The 19,494-nt window shown below is 40.8% G+C and overlaps 1 protein-coding gene across 1 annotated transcript in view; it reads left to right on the forward strand.

The window, feature by feature from the left end:
- The window catches only part of LOC140190708 (solute carrier family 2, facilitated glucose transporter member 11-like), a 30,889-nt gene extending 14,997 nt beyond the window's left edge, over positions 1-15,892 (forward strand). The window contains exons 5-11 of the mRNA XM_072247525.1: positions 2,332-2,456; positions 3,749-3,878; positions 5,620-5,768; positions 6,132-6,157; positions 7,754-7,814; positions 8,614-8,741; positions 11,352-15,892. Coding sequence (XP_072103626.1) covers positions 2,332-2,456; positions 3,749-3,878; positions 5,620-5,768; positions 6,132-6,157; positions 7,754-7,814; positions 8,614-8,741; positions 11,352-11,504 — 772 coding nt within the window. The 3' untranslated portion in view covers positions 11,505-15,892. The remainder of the gene's footprint in view (positions 1-2,331; positions 2,457-3,748; positions 3,879-5,619; positions 5,769-6,131; positions 6,158-7,753; positions 7,815-8,613; positions 8,742-11,351) is intronic.
- The last annotated feature ends 3,602 nt before the right edge of the window (positions 15,893-19,494 follow it).

A 19,494-nucleotide genomic window follows, 5' to 3' on the forward strand; every position in this document is an offset into this window, starting at 1 on the left:
ACACTTGTAAAAGCTGGAACTGGGAGAGTTCACAACAGTTTGGAGTCAGATCTGAAATCCTTTACATCTTACCCAACCCAAAACCAGCTGGTTTTAGGGATTTAAATTGTCCTCGGTGAGTCTGTTGAAGTGGCCTGTTTCTCTCTCCCACTGCTAGTTGGCAGCTGAGAATGTTACTTGAGCAAGAAAGAGTGAGCTAATCGAGGTTAGGAAGTTGGGTGATAGTGTTCCTCTTACTTCTCTCCCCCAGCCTGCACAAGTCTTTTCAGGTATGAAGTTCACCAATAACACTCAGTGATAAGATCTGCAAAGTGTTATTTGAAAGAGCAGATCTAGTGGCCCGTTTTCACTGCCCCACAATCAGCTCAAGAGTCTTGCCCCAGCTTTGGAAACCAACGCTCTGCAGGCCAGTGTGAATGTTTTCACCTTCCATGTCATTTAACAACACTCCAGAAAGTTCAAGACATATCTGAGCACCAGGGAATTAGAGTACAGTTATGAAATGTGTGAAAACACAAGTGCCTGGCATTGCTAGTGACCATCCTGTATCTGTCAACAGTCCGCAAATTAAAGTTCAGATTGAGCTCAGATTGTAGGGAAGATATTATTTGTTTGCTTGTCTCCGACTTTTTACTCCATATATTCGTAATTATTTCCTATTCTCACACCTTTCTCTTTCATGAGCAATTGTTTATGATAATCTGTTGACATTTGGGTATTGAGATTATGCTACCTTCATGGACTTTTGAAGGATTGGGTGGTAATATTCCTCTTTTTGCTCCTTCCTTATCCTCCAGAAAGGTCATATGCAGGTAACTGATTGGTAAATGTGACATTTCTTCTGCAATAGGTCACTGATACTACACGTTCTGAATATGATCTGAAACCTTCCAAATGAGGTAAAACAGGTCAAAGATCATAATACTCCAATAGTTCATTGAAGCTACACCTCATTAGATATTAATCTGCTATTTCCATTAACACAGTTCCTTTTAAACCTTAAATGATACTCACCTGTTCAGTTCTCTTTAATTCTAACTGATTTTAGACAACTTGCTGGATGATGACATGGTTTAATCTACGTACAGATCTCTGGCAGTCCTTTATAAATCAACAGTCATACCCATGACAATATGAATGCTAAATTGTTCTATTATTGTCACACATATCGAGGTACAGTGCAAAAACTTGTCTTACATATGCATACTCTTCTTGCCAAACCTGACTTTGTACTGTCTATTTTATCCTTGGCAGTTTGCTAGAGATCTGTGAGATGTTTCCTTTTCTCATCTGTGTGAGTAAATTAGTCCATTACCGACTCAAGTGAATATCATCTCTTTTGATGGTTTGGGAAAGACTGTAGATGAACGAAGTACAGAAGGATCTGAGTGTTCTTGTGTATGGATGGTAGGGCGTTAGCAGACAGGTACAGCAACTGCTTAGGAAGGCAAATGCCATGTTGGCCCTGACTGCGAGAGGGTGTGTATTGGAAACAGAGAAGTATTGATAATAATTATACATTGTACTGGTGAGGCCACACCTGTTTTGGTGTTATTTAAGAAAGCATTAGAGAGACAGTGAAAAGGAGATCCACAAGGCTAATTACCGAGATGAGAGGCTTATCCTATCACAATTGGCAAATGAAATTTTCTGCAGAATTCGGGAAAATGAGGGGTGATCTTACTGAAATATCCTAGACCCTTAGGGAGCACGACAGGGTAGATGTCACAGTGGGAAAATCTTGAACAGGGGGAGATGGTTATGAGGTTATTTATAACTCCACAGGACCAACTTCTCGCAGAGAATGAAGAGTCTCTAGAATTCTGTACTCTTGAGGCTTGTAGAAACTGGGGATATACTTTTTAAACATTTTAGTGAATTATGGGGAATTGGCACAGATGATTTTGAGCATTAATATTTGAATGGGTTGGGGGCTGAGTAGCGTACTTCGGCCTGCGCTTTCTCACCTACTTGTCGTCAGGTATTTTGCTGAAAATTGTTCAGCGTTTATTACTATTGTGAAGGGCTGGTGAATGGACTTCTGAAGACATTCTAAGACGCTCTTAGGTGCATGAATTAGGACGGGAGCATTGTTTAGGGAGGAGGGATTAGTTTACTTGGACATTTGATTATTAATTTAGTTCTGCACAACATTACCGACTGAAGGGCCTGTTCCTGGTTGTAGGCTATGTTGTTAGCGAGTCAAGACTACCATTCATACCTTGCAGTATGAAGTTAACTAGCTCTGAGCAGAACATGTTTGCTGCTATTATTAACATAACAACACTGCCAACACATTTTACTAACTGATTTCCATTTCTCTTCTCTCAGGAGGAATTCACTGCTACTGAGCAATATTTTTGTGCTCGTTGGTAATTTGCTGATGGGACTGAGCAAGACGGCCAGATCCTTTGAAATGATTTTAATTGGGAGATTTTTTACTGGAATAAGCTCAGGTTGTCACTTTTGTTTTGGGACATTAAGTTTTTATTCATGCCACTTATTTACAGAGGAAATGTACCTGATGTTATAGGCTGGTGTAGCAGTGGGAATGGGATAGGGATTGCTCTCACACCGCAGTTTTCTTACAAGTTATTGAAATCTAAAGTTCAATTAAGTTTTGTGGTAAGTTAACCAGTTCTTTAATTTGTTCATGTAAGTTAGACACACTGTCGTGGCTGATTTTAAAGTTTAGTACTCTATCTCACTTGAGAATATCTTCATAATGGGTGGCATAGTGCACAATTAGGTGGGTTGAATGCTGATCTCTGGCACTGTCGGAGTTTGCACGTTCTTCCTCTGTCTGTGTGGGTTTCCCCCAGTGCTCTGGTTCCCTTGCATTTCTCCATTGACACGTTGGTTAATTGTAGCCCTTTGTGTTAGATGGGAAATTGGAGGTTCAGGGAGAAGTTAGTGGACATGTGAGAGAGAAACAAGTGAGTGAATGTGATTGAAAGGGTTGTTCTGAGAGTTGGCATGGACTTGCTGGGACAAATGGCCTCCCTTAATGTTGTAGGGCAATGTGGAAAAAAAAACACCTGGCTGTTAATTTTGTCAAACTTCTCAGCCACAGTGACCCTTTGCTCTTTTCTGGTCTGGTGTGAGACAATCTACCTTTCCTTGTATGGAATTTCCAGATTTAAAAGTCATCAGGAGCAGTTGGCCTGAGGATGAGGCGGGTAAGTTGCAGGTAGAAGATATTTAGTTTAATGTGGCATCATATTCGGCGCAGACATCGTGTGCTGAAGGTCTTATTCTGTACTGTACTTTTCTGTGAACTGTGTAAATTCCGTTGGGGAGGTTGTTCACAGTCATGATCAATGCCCTCTGAAACTGCTGGAAACGGGGTTTCTCTGGACATTGTCTGGACCGTGCTGTGATCTCTTTCTCCTCCATGTGGTTAAATGGATTAACATTAAGACTTTCCATGAGGAATCATCTTCCCTTCAGTAGAGCCAGGGAAAAGCTCCAACAAGGAGAAAGAAAGGTTGAAAGAAGTGCAGATGATTTACAAAAGCTGACACACAAATTGTAAAGACAGTGGGTTGTTGAATTGGTTTATAGATAGAACATATTAATGGAAAATTGTACTTGGGGAAAACTAGAAATAAAAATAGACCGAAATATCCAATTCTGTTGGGCTCAGTATCTCTGCCAGAATCAGTTTTAATATCACTGACAAATGTTGTAAAATTTGTTATTTTAAAATCTGTACTTCATGCAACTAACGTTTGCTTTTATTCTTGAGGTGTGGGAGTGAATATCAACCCCATGTACCTCGGTGAGAGTGCACCAAAGAAGATACGAGGCACAGTGGCCTTGTCATATGCTCCGTTCACTGCAGCGGGATTAGTGACTGGGCAGGTTTTAGGTCTTAGGTAGGTTCTACCATTTCCTTATTTACAATATAGATGATTGCTCTAGTGTACCTTAATGCTCATGTCAAAACCTGAATAAAATCTATTGCTCACAATGTAGTTGTAAAGAAGAGTGTAAGACCATAAGCCACAGGAGCAGAATTAGGCCATCTGGCCCATCGAGTCTGCTCCACCATTCAATCATGGCTGATCCTTTTTTTCCCTCTTCTCCTCAGCCCCAGTACACCCAGGGACTAAACATTGAGGTCTGTGCCCAAACTCTGGAATTTGCTCGGGAAACCTTTCCATCTTTCCATCTCTCTTTGTGTCTCTATTTCTTAAGGACGTTCCTACTATGGCAGAGGTTTTGGTTGCCTCATCTGTCACCTTCATTTTTTCACATTGTCAAACTCTGCTTGATAGCAATTTCCATGAATGGCCCTGGATGTTTGATTATATTAAAAAATTGTTATTTAAATGCAGTTGTTTGCTAAGTAAGTTAATTGAAAAGATGAAGGCACCAAAAAAGAGATCTTCTCACTTTGTATCCCTGCAACATGTGAACTTTTGATTAAGAACTGCAAAAGCTGCAGCTACACCCTAAAGTGTAAATGTACAAACTATCCAATCCCCAGAGAATCCTGCTGCGCTATTCATCGTGCTCACTAACAGTTGTGTGGCATTAGATTAGAATGCAGTCTTTAATACACTCCCAGATGCCTGTCATAGGTAGAGTACAGCACAGAAACAGGCCCTTCAGCCCATCTAGTCTGTGCTGAACCATTAACCTGTCTAGACCATAGACCTCCATAACCCCCTCATCCATGAACCCATCCAAATTTCTCTTAAGTGTTGAGATTGATCCCGCATCCACCACTTGTGCTGGCAGCTCATTCTGCACTCTCATTACCCTCTGAGTGAAGAAGTTCCCTTTCATGTTCCTGTTAAGCATTTCACCTTTCATCCTTAACCTATGACCTCTAGTTGTAGTCCCACCTAACCTTAACAGAAAAAGCCTATTTGCATTTACCCTATCTATACCCTTCATAATTTTGTATACCTCTGTCAAATCTCCCCTCAATCTTCTACACTGCAGGGAATAAAGTCCAAACCTTTGCAACCGTTCCCTATAACTCAGGTCATCAAGTCCTGGCAACATGCTTGTAAATTTTTTCTCTGCATTCTTTCAATCGTACTTGCATCTTTCCTGTAGATGGGTGACCAAAACTGCACACAATATTCCAAATTTGGCCTTGCCTCTTACACAACTTCAACATAACAATCCCATCTTCTGTACTCAATACTTTGGCCTTCATAAATCAATGTGCCAAAAGCTTTCTTTATGATCCTTTCTACCTGTGACGCTGCTTTCAAGGAAGTATGGACCCGTATTCCCAGATCCCTCTGTTATTCCGCGCTCCTCAGTGCCCTACTATTGACTGTGTAAGACCGACCTTGGTCGGCCCTCCCAAACACTCTCATACTTGACTGAATTAAATCCATCTGCTATTTTACAGCTGATGCAAGCTTCGATTGTCTTCCTCACTATCCAGTACATCTGCAATCTTGGCCTTGCCTATAAATTTGCTGATCCAGTTTACCACATTGTCATCCAGATCATTAATATAAATGACAAACAACAACAGACCCAGCACCACTGATGTACTCACTGATGACCCTTTTCACATGCTGCTGCTATGTTGGTTGGCGGTACTATTTGTATTCTTAAGCAAGTAAAGTCATTTTATAATTATGTTTGCAGTGAGGTACTTGGCAGGGAAGAAACATGGCCCATCCTGCTGTCAGCCTCTGCAGTACCAGCTCTAATCCAGCTGGCCACTCTTCCGTGGTGCCCAGAAAGTCCCAAGTACTTGCTGATCGACAAGGAGGACAAGGATATGTGCATGAAGGGTGAGAAATGCTAAGAGAATATACGCCATTATCCTTTGCTTTGGGGATGATGGAGAAAGTTGGATAACCAGTGGTCAGAGGCATGGCTTGTACTACAGTAAAAGAAGCTGCTTTCATTTTCTAGTGCAGGAAGCTTTGTCCTGATGGTGAATGGGTCCAGTGGGATCAACCAGCCCTTTGATACCTCATCTGCTGGTCTTCATGTACTCTTTGGACTGGTCATTCTACGTATTAGACGATAAGGGCATTTACTCTTTCAGATTTTTGGAGGTTATGGAGGAGGAGTTGAGGCCAGCACAGATCAGTTGTGAAGAGAGGGACAAGTAGCTTATTCCTGCTCCTATTTCTGATGTTCTTCTGCAGCTTCACTTGATATTAAGACATATACAGTACCTTGAAAAAAGTATTCAGCCCCCACAACTATTTTCACACTTTACTGCCTCATTTTCTAAATTTGAAATATATTCAAGTAGGATTTTCTAAACTAATCCACAATGCATGTGCATCATGTGAAATCAAAAGAAAAATTCCAAAACTTGTCAACAATTTACTAAAAACTAAAAACACTCAACATTGTGAAGCTGATAAAGTATTCATCCCCTTTGTAAATACTGCGCTAACTTTCCTCAGGTGCAGGACTGCATTTCACCTTACCAACTCACCCATTTTGCTGATTGTAGAAAACTGGAGGATCACCCTCTCTCAGTAATGTCCAATAGGATGGTAGATTTTCAACAGGTCAAACCAATGTGACAAAAGCATTCAAGGCAAGTTGGGGAAATGATTATCTGGGAAAGGGTACAAGGCCATCTCTAAGGCACTGAACATACCTCGGGCTCAGTGCAGTCCATCGTGAAGAAGTGGGAAAAGTATGAAACCACAGCCACTCTGCCTAGGTCAGGCCACCCCTCTAAACTTAGTTTCCAGAGTAGTTGAGAGAGCGGGTAGTTTCAAATTCCTCAGAATACACATCACCGAGGATCTCACCTGGACTGTACATACCGGCTGTGTGGTGAAAAAAGCACAACAGCGCCTCTTTCACCTCAGACAGCTGAAAAGGTTCAGCATGAGTCCCCAAATCCTCAGGACTACAGGGGCACAACTGAGAGCATCCTGACTGGCTGCATCACTGCCTGGTACGGGAACTGTACTTCCCTCAATCGCAGGGCACTGCAGAGAATGGTGCGGACAGCCCAGTGTATCTGTGGGTGTGAACTTCCCTCTATTCAGAACATTTACAGCAGCTGGTGCATAAAAAGGGCCTGGAAGATCATCAGTAGATCAGTAGAACTAGTAGTTTCAGAAATTGCCTTTTTAGGATGTAGATTGGGATTTATTTCTTCTTTATGAGGATTATTTCTTTGGAATTCTTTACCCCAGCACAATGGAGGCTGAATCACTGAATGTATTCAAAGCACAGGTGGACAGATGTTTGAAATGTAGGATAGTCAAAAGTTATAAGGATCAGGCAGGGAAGTGGAGCCAAATTCAAGTTTAGGTTAATCACAATCTCATTGAGTAGTGGATCAGGCCTGAAGGATCTCAAGGTTTGTTCCTACTCCACTTTCTTAAATCCAGTGAATGACAGCTGGAGCACTGATTACTGAAAGGTATCTAGAGAGAGCGCGTGGTTAATTGGTCATTGTGAATTGTCCCGTGATTAGGCGAGGGTTACATTAGTGTGTGGCTGGGCGGTGTGGCTTGAAGGGCCTGTTTCACGCTGTATCTTCAAACAAATAAATAATGGTAACTATAGGTGATAAGACTGATTGTTGCATATCTTCCCATAGCTAGCACAACCAAATCAAAACAGAACCAAAGCTTGAGTAGGTCAGTTGTTGCAAGAAAAGGAACTCAGATTCAGTTGAGGGCTCTGAACTTCATCCCTGATCATGTTTTCAGTTGTACTGTTAAAATTAACCTGTCTAATGACTAGTGGAAAAACAACCCTGCATGTTTAACTCATGTGATCTGTCTTGAACTAGATGCCATATGTGAGTGTCATTTCCATCTTTGCATCCATCTTAAGCTTTGGAATTGGCCCAGGTAAGACTCTGTATTATAGTCTATAAAGAAAATTCCAATTGTTGACAAAATGCAGCAGTTGCTGACATTAAAAGTTAATATTTCATCGTGAGTCCTTCAAAACTGCAAAATAAGTGAGCTGTTTTTGTGGAGTTCAGATATAAAAGATGAAGTTACTGAAGATACTTTGGTCAGAAATATGGAAATGATGGGAGGGATGTATCAAGTGTAACCATTTTAATGGAAAAAAACCATGTTGCATCCTCCAGTTTGACCTGCTTGATCTGTTAGTGAGCACTTTGTGGAAGATATATTCAATGCATGAGGTATCAATGCTACAACCACAGTAGAGATGATTGGCTAGGCTGCCTATCAATCAGGCTCAGTGATTAACTTAGTGTGTATAATTTGTATGTACCTGTCCTTCACTCACTGTTTTCTGATTAAATTCCTCCACTTCATGGGGAAAAGTAGCTCTAGTCTTTGATCCCCCTGCCTTTTAAATAGTCTTTTTCTGAATAAAAAAATTTGCTTTGAGAATATCTCTTTCTACCTCCAACTCATTGCCCAGTATAGGATTAATAATAGATGTATTCTACTCCCTGCACTGAAATTTCTCAGTCTCCTGATATAGAAGTGTCTAGACGGCTGCAGATGGCGTAGTTATTAACTACATAGTTGGTGTTGCTAATGATGTAGCAGTCTTGTGATAATAGTGTTTATTCTTTCCTGCATGTGTTAAGTAGAATCTGAATAATTGCCAGGAGTTACTGATGTCCTTATGTTTAGAGTAACATTATTGTTATTTCTCTGCCTCTAGCAGGGGTAACTGGGATCATTCCGATGGAGATCTTTGACCAGACTGCAAGGCCTTCAGCTTATATGTTCAATGGATTCCTTTTCTGGATAAATTTTATTATTATTAGGTTAACGTTCCCATTTATTGTTGTAAGTATCATGAATGTTAACAATGTTTAATATTGGAACAAATTAATCATTTTTATCTCTATAAATAGTCTATATTGTAAAAATGAAAAGTGATGAGAAATGACCAGGTATGGTGGCAGGGAAATAGTTAACAGTTCAGGTCAATGAGAATTCATCGGGATGGGGAAAAATAGGAAGTGGTAAGTTTTAGGGTACTGGGAAAGAGAAGGAAGAAAGAGAAAGGATACTAAGTGAGTTTAATGAACGGCAAGCGTAATAATAGGATGGGTGAGGTGCATGAGTAGATGTGAATCGTGCAACTATTGTCGGCACTTGTCAAACTGTTGCAGATAACAAGTCTGGAAAGTTATGCTGTGAAGTTCTTTTGGACAAAATAAGAATCAAGTTTATTATCACTGACATACGTTGTGAAATCTGTGGCAGAAGTACAATGCAAGACATAAAACTCACTACGGGTTGAGTGCCCCTTATCCAAAATGCTTGGGGGCGGGAGTGTTTCCGAGTTTTTAATATATAATGAGACAGCTTGGGATTGCCATCCTTTCCGACTCTGAATTTGTGTGCTACTGGTAAGCAATCCTTGTCTTGCACTTGCTCATCACACATGGGTACTTAATAGTAAAAGTTGTTCTATACAATTAATATACATTAAATGGAAATATATGTGTGCAGGGTAAGAAAAGCAGCAGCAGGAGAATTCCTGATTCAGCTGTTGAACAACAACAAACAACAACAGGTTTTCAGTCTCCACCTATGATGTCATGTTTTGATTAAAATGTTATAGTGCATTATATTTGTATTTTTTTAGGTTTTATGCCAGGCATAAAAACAATCAGCTTTGTAGACTTGTTCTGGTGTTAGATTTTCATCAGCAAAGCTCTTCGATGAATTTCTTTACTGCTTCATGATCAGCAGACTTTTCAACTTTAGATAATCTGTAAGAATTTAACGCTGTGCCTTTCTGCAACCAGCCTGCTGAATATTCACAATTGCCTTCAATTTTCAGTTTGTCGTGATAGATCATTGCTTGTTTCATGATCAGCATACCATTAAGAGGCATATGTTCACACAGACGCTGGCGAATCCACTCATGGTCGAGATCTTCATTGTTCACTTTATGCGGTGTTTTCCTATTTTTCATTAACTTCTCTTCATTACATACACTTCTCTGAAATTTCTGTGGTGCTCAGGGACTGGCACATCGCCTGGGAACCTTCCCAGCACCTTGTCGGAACTTTCCATTGGTGATGTCATGTCAGTCCTCGGAAAAATTTCAGATCTTGGAGGTTTTTGAATTTTGGAATTTCAGATAAGGGGTACTCAACCTGTGTAAAATACAAAAAAGAAAAAAATAGTTTAAAAGAGGAATAGCGAGGTACCATTCAGAGGTTCTTAGGTCATTCAGAAATTTAATGACAAAGGGGAAGAAGCTGTTCCTAAAATGTTTAGCATGAGTCTTCAGGCTCCTGTTTCTCTTTCCCCAATGGTAATAAGGAAAAGAGAGCATGTCCTGGATATGGAAAGAATGTGAATATGAAAACATTGATTTTTTTTTGTAAAATAGAGTTAAGGCAGAAGGAAAGCCGAGGCCAGAATAAGCTAAGTCAACAGCTCCAATGAGGCTGATGCTCGAGGATATTAGAAAAGAATTAGAGATAGGTGTGTGAGATGAAGGGTGACATTTCTGGATGGAAGAGGTCCAGGAGGATGGAATAATGGTTCAGTGGTGGCTATGTTATTCAAGGGGAGATAAGAAGAATTGTTAAAAAGGGAAAACACAGGAGCTTTTGCAGATATTAGAAATGGAATGAAGATCCTGATGAAGTGTCTCGGCCCAAAACATTGACTGCTTATTCACCTTTGCAGACGTTGCCTGACCTGTTGAGTTCCTTCAGCACTTTTTGTGTGTTACTTTGTGTTAAAACAAACACGTGTAGAACCTCTGCAAGGCAAGGTCAATTACCTAAACAGCAATGCCTTCTTGAGTGATGGTGACTGAGCAGCAAAGAAACAGGCCCTTTGTAAACATCCATCTACACTGATCCCCTTTGATCGGGGTGTAAGAGCATGAAACAATGGCCTCTGCTGAAGACGGAATAAGATCATCAGGGATACAAAAGCTCTTGTGGAATTCTGCAGGATCTTTGTAATCAATCCTTGTCTATTCAAAATAAAATGCTCTCTTTCCCCACCGCACCGCCAGCTCTTTGGAAAACATGCCATCTGAAGGGCAGGGGGGATTCAATCCTGATGCAAATTATATTATTGTTGCTGGGTTGTATGAAGAACAGGAATAGCAAGACTCACCATCCCTGCTGGGAAATATATCACCGGCACTTCATTGCTGCTGTGTCTAAATGCTGGACTTCTCTCCCCTTCAGCAGAGGGACTGCAGTTATTCAAGAAGGCAGCTGACTGCCTTCTTCTCAAGGGCAGTTAGAAATAGGCGTTAACTTGCCTCCTTGTAATGCCCAGATTCCAGAAAATTAAAAAGTTTAATAAAAAATCATTTAAGGGTGAGGCAAAAAGACAGTAGTAAATGATGAAGTTGCTTTGATTCTGTAATGAAAATCTGTTGTGCTGCCCTCACCCTGTCTTTCTCTCTTTCAGGAGGGGCTGGGCAGTTTCTGCTATGTGCCATTCCTTTTCCTTAGCTTCCTCTTCGTTGTCTTTATTGGAATTTTCCTGCCCAAAACAAAAGGAAAGACCTTTCTTGAAATTTCCAAAGAGTTTCATAAGCAAAATGCCAGAGGGCTCAAGTAGACCGGTGAAGATAAAGCAAAGAAACTACGTTAAAGCCTGTCAAAACATAAACAACCAAGGGTTCCTTTCTTAAAATAAGGATTTAAACATTCAGGACTTGAGAGAGAAGAAAATTCATCATCTGGAGGCTGGTGAATCTTAGCAAGTCTCTACTGATGTGCTTCTGTGGAGGCTGATTTGCTGCACACGTCACTCGGGGTCACTTTGTGAGGTACCTCCTACACCTAATACAATGGCCACTGAGGGTATGCTCTGCTGCTGTAGCCCTTGCACTTCAGGGTTTGACAAGTTTTGTGTTCAGAGATGCCCTTCTGCACCGTCGTAGTGCATGATTATTGTCACCTTCCTGTCAGCTTGAACCAGTCTGGCCATTCTCCTCTCACCTCTCCCACTAACAAGGCGATCTCGCCCGCAAAACTGCTGCACACTGGGTGTTTTTTTTTGTTTTCTTTCACACCGTTCTCTGTAAACTCTCGAGACTGTTTGTGAAAACCCCAGGAGATCAGCACTTTTTGAGATGCTCAAACCACCAGGCCTGGCACCAACAAACATACCACGATCAAAGCCACTCAGATCACATTTCTTCCCTATTCTGATGTCCAGTCGAAACACCAAATGAACTTTTTGACCATGTCTCCGTGCTTTATGCACTGAGTTGCTGCTACATGATTGGCTGATCAGATGTTTATGTTAAGGAGAAAATGTGCCCAATGCAGTGGTGGCTGAATGTACCTGTGGCAAAGATTGATCGATTTGAGGGATGTAGAGTTAGCACGAGAAAATAATACTGAGTGGAAAGATTAGCCTTGATATTTGACAGTGAGGTGCCTCTGGGCTACCTCTATTTCTGATGTCCAGTTAAATACTGGTGCTTAATATTTGGTCAGGCAGCATTTGTGAGTTAGAAAGAGAGGGGTTGTTTATGATGTGAAACATGAGCACAGACTTTTTTTTTTTACCTAACCTGCTGAGTGTTTCCAGGATCTTTGGATTTTATTTCAGAATCATAGTATTGGTAGTTTCTTACTCAGTATTTAAACAATATTCTTCCCAATGCTTTTTTTTTCTGCCTTCATGCAGTGTGGGGTAGAGCAGCTGATCTTTGCTGTTAGTTTTCTCCGTCACTGGGCAGGGAACCTACAGCAGAAACAGTTGTTGATAATCCAGGTCATATGTTCAAGTATCTGCAGATTAATTCATAAAATTGATCAAAAGAACCAACAATTGTCAGTGAAAACTGAGTTCATGCTTATACTTTATACTTTATTGTCGCCAAACAATTGATACTAGAACATACAATCATCACAGCGATGTTTGATTCTGCGCTTCCCGCTCCCTGGGTTACAAATATCAAATATTAAAAATAGTAAAAATTAGTAAATATTAAAAACTTAAATTATAAATCATAAATAGAAAATAGGAAAATGGAAAGTAAGGTAGTGCAAAAAAACCGAGAGGCAGGTCCGGATATTTGGAGGGTACGGCTCAGATCCGGGTCACATACCCTCATACCCTTATGAGAAATAATTTCCCAAAGTTTAGGCAGCCCCTAGGTTTCATGTTTTACCATTCCTGACAACTGTAAGCCAATTTCTCTGTATCTGAGAAATACTCATTTTCCACTACTGCCCATATCAAATCGCTCTACATACAATTGCTGTAATTCTTTCATTTCATTGTATACTCACTCTCATAAGTAAACTAATTGAATATATATGTATCATGTTATTCACAAGCACCACAGAACATTATTATTGCTATCTAGATAAATGTTTTACAAATGTACATCACATTTCCACAAATCAGGCCATCCATAGCCTGGGAGCCTCTGTAGCTTTTGAACTTAATGACAGGAAATGCTGGAAATACTCATCTGGTTAGGCAATAATTATAATGGGGAATCCAAAGTCATGAAGGACTTCTTGACAATGATGGATACTAATCAAGAACCTATCAACCTCTGCTTTAAATATACAAATGACTTAGCTCCACAACCACCTGTGGCAATGAATTCCACAGATTCACCACTCTCTGGCTAAATAAATTCCCCCTCTCTGGTCTAAAGGAACATCCTTGTATTCTGAGGCTGTTCCCTGTGGTTACAGACTCTCCACTATTGGAAATTCTCTCTCCATGTCCACTCTATACAGGCTTTTCAATATTCAGTAGGCTTCAGTGAGATCTCTCCACCTTCTAAACTCAGCAAATACAGTCCCAGAGCTATCAAACATTCCTCATCCATCAACTCTTTCGATCCTGGGATCAATCTTACAAACCTCCTCTGGACTCTCCGATGCTAGCTCATCTTTTTTCATATATGGGGCCCAAAACTGCTCACAGTATTCAAAATGTGGTCTGTCTAATGCTTTATAGAGCCGCAGCATTACATCCTTGCTTTTATATTCTAATCCTCTCAAAAAGAATGCGACCATGGCATTTCCCTTCCTTATGCCTGCTAGTTAACCTTTCGGGAATGCTGCATGAGGACTCCCAAGTCCCTTTGCACCTTGATTTCTGAATTTGCTTTCCATTTAGAAAATAGTTTATGCCTTTATTCCTTCTACCAAAGTGCACAGCCATACATTTCTCTACACAGTATTCCATTTGCCACTTTGACCATTTTTCTAATCTGCCTTAGTCCTTCTGCAGACTCCCTGTTTCCTCAGCCCTACCTGCCCCTCCACCTACCTTTGTATCATTCACACACATGGCCACAAAGCCATCAACTCTGTCACCCACGTCATTAATATATAATATGAAACACCGACCCCTGTGGAACATCATTTTGTCACTGACAGCCAACCAGAAAAGGCCTCCTTTATTCTCATTCTTTGCCTCCTACAAGTCGGCCAATCTTGTTATCCTTGCCAGTGTCTATCCTGTAATGCAATGGGCTCTTACCTTGCTTAAGAGCCCCACAGCGACAAAGGCATTCTCAAAAGCCAAGTCAACAACATCCACTGATTCTCCTTTGACTTTCCTGCTTGTTGCTTCCTCAAAGGGATATCTCTGTTTCTACCTGCCCAAGTACACCTATCCTACTTTCAACAGTGGTCCTCAGCATTGTGTTGTCAAAAAGAAGGGTGAGAGAGATGGCAGGTGTTTAGAAGGCTCGTTGAAGATGAGATGGGCCATATTGTGCTCAATTTACATCTGGATTTGCACTCCCCGTTCCTATACTGGCCTGGTGCAGATGCATGTGTCCATTTACATAGTCTGACTGACCCCACAGTGAGGCCACAACCCGAAATCCTGGAACTTTCTGATAGACCCTGAAAGGAGACAAACCAATCAAAGAGCTTCCGAAGACCTCATCTTTTAGAATGTATTATTTTTAAATATCTCAGCAATATAGTTAAAAATGAAAACTTTTTCAGTATCTCTGATGTACAAAGTCACATAAAAACATTAAATTATTTCAATGTTTATTAAATGCACATTCAAACATATCATTAAAAAGATAAAAATCAAGTACTGAAAAATAAATACAACTTGAAAAGATGATTTGAATCAAGAAAGCAAATAATCTTAGTGATGTTTTAATATTGAAATATATATTTTCAAAAAAGGTGAACAACTTGTAAGCTTATTTTTCAGATTGTATTAGTTGTTTTAAACTTTCAAATGTTTCAATGAAGTTGGGCAGCAGCTTGGAGAATGTTTGACTGAGTTCGGTGAGGACAACTCAGTGTTCAGTCAGATAGGTGGACCCTTCAGCATAATACTTGGCAATTCAGCCCAAGAGGTGGATACGCCGGCATCAGACACTAAGCTTGTCGTGAGCTGATGATGGGGCCATGCGAATCCACGACATGCTAGCTGGGAGCATCTGTAGTTGAGTAGCTTTGAATCCACTGGCCACAGCTCAGCTCAATTCACAATGATCTGCGACTCTCATACTTCTGGGATGCTGGGAGAATCTGTATAACAGCAGAAAAACCAATTGCTTCACAATCAAAATTTGACGTTGAAAATGGTAATTCATTCTCTCCAAATGTAAGGACATTTATATGGTGCACAGTATAAAATACCAATAAAACTGTATAATATTATTTATACATTTTAAATTATACAAGTTAAGCACACTTTAGTCTTCCTTGTGTTCTTTAAAGCATAGAAGCTGAATCATAGATTAGAAGACACAAGTGCATGGGAAAGAACCTCTAGCAGTGCTGTACATATAGATAATCTGTGAATGAAAAGTGGCGTTTAGTAAATAAGCCATTGCACTGAAGCATGCTGGAATTGTGAAGCTGAAGATGTAATTTTTCAACTTTGCCACCTTCCTGATTTATACCAATTGCTACTAAAATAGCCTTTGAAGAGCCTACCACATGTATCAATATCCTCAGTGCCTGCATCAATAAATTATTGAAGTGCCTGTTGAAGTAATTGTAACGTTAAATTATTTAAAGTATAATTTCTGGAAGGTTGGATATAAAGCCAACCTCTGAACAATGAACATATCAACTGAACAGTGTGAAATTAAGGAATATTTGTTAAAGTTTCATTTCCTTGTAACGATGCCAAGCACCAGTATTATAATACATCAGTTACAGTAAAGTTAGGTTTTCTTTCCAATGAAGAGTATAATTTGTGACTTATCTTTTAATGGAAAAGCAGTTTATTTAAAACAAACAAGGATTTGCGGTGAAGGGATTGGGTGGTTGAAACAAATGCTGACTAGGTACATTGTGAAAGATTTGGAGTGATTTGGATCTGAATAAGACTACCTCCTTTGCTACCACCTGAACCCTTTATATTTATTGCAGTCTTAGAAACTCCTGCCCCCAGGGGAGCAATATTGCCCACCCACCTTACTTGGGGAACAAGAGGTGCATGCTCAACATCCCATACAGACATACTTGATGCCATGGAAGCACCTTTTCACTCTGCTGCCAGCCATTTTATATGAGTGGGGAGAAAGGAGAGTGAGAACAGGAGGTTACAGTGTGAGCAAAGGGTGAAGAAATAGGAGATAGGATGGTAGAATGAAAGAGTCTGTGTGTGCGTATGAAAGAGAGAGAGAGGAGAACTGATTCTGCCAGCTGTAAGAGGTTTTGAGTAGGGTTTTGCATAAGCCACCAAACCAAATAAAACAACTCCACTCGGTGACAACCGTTCAAAGATGAATAGATGAAATGTCGAAGATTGTGGAAGACGTGCAACATTCTTAGGACAAGAGAATTTGTTCTGCATTTGGGTGAGTCAAATTTGCCAGGCAACTAATCTTTGTTTCTTAGTTCTGTTTGCGATGAAAGCGTGGTTCAAGGGGACAAGAAACAGATACAAAGGGGAGTCAATATTTTTGGATTGTTGAGCAATTTTTTCAAAGAGAAGAACACGCCACTGGCCAGCATTCTTGCTAGTGCAGCAGATGGGCCACCGTCGGGTGGGTTATTATTTTCTTGAAAAACACTGCACCAAACATTTTTATTTAGAGTTATAGTATGGAGTAGGCCCTCCTTGCCGTTCGAGCCGCACCACCCCAGCAACCCCCGATTCAACCCTGGCCTAATCATGGGAAAATTTACGTGTAATGACTAATTAACCTACCGACCGGAACGTCTTTAGACTATAGTGTGAAAACTGGAGCACCCACAGAAAACCTGCGCATTCCACTGGAAGGATGTACAGACTCCTTACAGATGACATCGGAATTGAACTCTGACTCCCTGAGCTGAATAGCATCACGCTAACTGCTACGCTGTTGTGATACCCCATTTACCATTCACTGTAATTTACAGACATCACCTTGTCGCAAAAACGTTGGCTGCACAAATCATTACATACCTCAGCGGTACATAAAACCAAATCCCATTCTCTCAATTCTCAATGATTTCAAGAGCTTTGTACTGAGAATGATGAATAGTCTGAGTGCTTGCTGTTGCACACACACGTCAGATGGCTCTCAAAACGAAACTGCCTGAGGAGCTTTTACGTGCTTTTTGAAAATGATAAAATTCTTTGAAGACTGGAATGCCTCATTCAGTAATCAACTCAAGAATATTAGGCATGACATGCTATTTGTCAGAATTATTTGAAAATTTAATAAATTCAGTTTTCAGTTGTAAGGAAATTATGTCAATCTTATCAAAGTCAAATCAGTCCTCTCCACATTTCTGTCCAAGTTAACCCTAAATGCAGTATTGGCTTTGAAGGAGTACCAGAAGGTGATCTTAAAGTACACTGTGCCCACCTGGGCAAGCTGCATAAAGACATGTCAGAGAGATCTCAGGATCTTCTCAATCCAAATTCCAGATTGGGTAAAAATCCATTCCTGAGCACTTGTAATGAGGAATTAATAGGATGGATGGGGGAAGAACTGATCTCGCTACAAAATGACTGAGCTGAAGCCGAGGTTCAAAAAATCATAGACTTTTGGTTGCAGAAAGAAATCTCTGAACGTTATCCTGCACTGTGGAAAAAGTTCAAGATGGTCTTTATTGCTCGTTAGTGGTATGCAATTTCAGTGCAGTTGCCCAACTTCTTTCAAGGGAACAAAACAGACTGCAAACTACTGAACGTGGGGAATCTGAGACTTCTGAGTGACATTCAGCCTGATGTCGAGAGGTTGATATCTCTGCACCAAGCCCATCCATCTCATTGAAAAAGCAACAAAGTTGTAAATAGTCGGACTACTAATATACATTCACTGTGGAAGACACTAGCAGTGTGCCAGAGGTCTGTGAGTGTTAGGGAGCAGGAGTGAGTGCCATTGCTATTACAAAGGAAAAAGCACTAGGCAAATTTAAAGGTCTTAAAGTGGATAAGTCACCTGGACCAGAGGGACTACATCCCAGAGTCCTCAGCGAGGTTGCTGAAGAGCTAACAGAGGCCAAATCTGTGGGTATATTTAAGGCAGAAGTTGACAGTTTCCTAATCAGTCAGGGCATCAAAGGATATGGTGAGATGTCAGGTGTATGGGGTTGAGTGGGATCCGGGATAGCCATGATGGAATGGTGGAGCAGACTCGATGGGCTGAATGGCCTAGTTCTGCTCTTATATCTTATGGTTTTATTCCACAATTGTTGATGAAAATTGTTTTTACTGTAATTAAATAAAGAAATAATTTTATTTGTAGCTTGAAATGGATTTGAATAAATATTGCAATTGTTTGTCACTGCTTTGAATTTACATTTCCTATTTTCTTTCACTATGCATTGTAAATCAAAATTCTTTAAAGTTTTTATGTAATGGCCATAAAGGAAGAGGGGGCACTGGGGGACAATGTCTAGGAGTCAAGGGGATGGTAGCCCACAAGTTTGGGAACCACTGCTCTAAACTTTCATAGGGTCAGAGAATCATAGAAAGGTACAGCCCTGAAAGAGCTTCTTCAGCCCACCTAGTCCATGCCAAAGCCTTTTAAACTGCCTACTCCCATCGACCACAGCCCTCCATATCCCTACTATCCATGAACCTATCCAAACTTCTCTTAAACATTGAAATCGAGCTGACATGCACCACGTGCTGGCAGCTCATTCCACACTCTCACAACCCTCTGAGTGAAGAGGTTTACCCTTAAACTTTTCACCTTTCTGACAAATAGACCCCAATCAGTTAAGTTAGACAACCTCTCCTCCTCCCCTCTCACCCTGAACACCGGCGTGCCTCAAGGCTGTGTGCTGAGTCCTCTTCTGTACTCCCTTTTCACCTATGACTGCGATCCTGGACATGGGTCTAACTCCATAATCGAGTTCGCAGACGACACCACGGTGGTTGACCTGATCAGAGGGGATGACGAGACAGCCTACAGGGACAAGGTCCAGCACCAGGCCGTGTGGTGTGCCGGCAACACCCAGAAGGACTTCAGGCATGCCAGGAACCACACTCACGTCCCCATCGACATCAACGGAGCTGTAATAGAGCACGTATCAAGCTTCAAATTCCTTGGTGTCCACATTTCCGAGGATTTCACCTGGTCCCTGAACCCCTCCATCCTGATCAAAAAGGCGCAACAGCGCCTTTATTTCCTGCGGAGCATCAAGAA

Source organism: Mobula birostris, chromosome 31, assembly GCF_030028105.1.
Source record: "Mobula birostris isolate sMobBir1 chromosome 31, sMobBir1.hap1, whole genome shotgun sequence".
In the NCBI taxonomy this organism is placed as follows: domain Eukaryota; kingdom Metazoa; phylum Chordata; class Chondrichthyes; order Myliobatiformes; family Myliobatidae; genus Mobula; species Mobula birostris.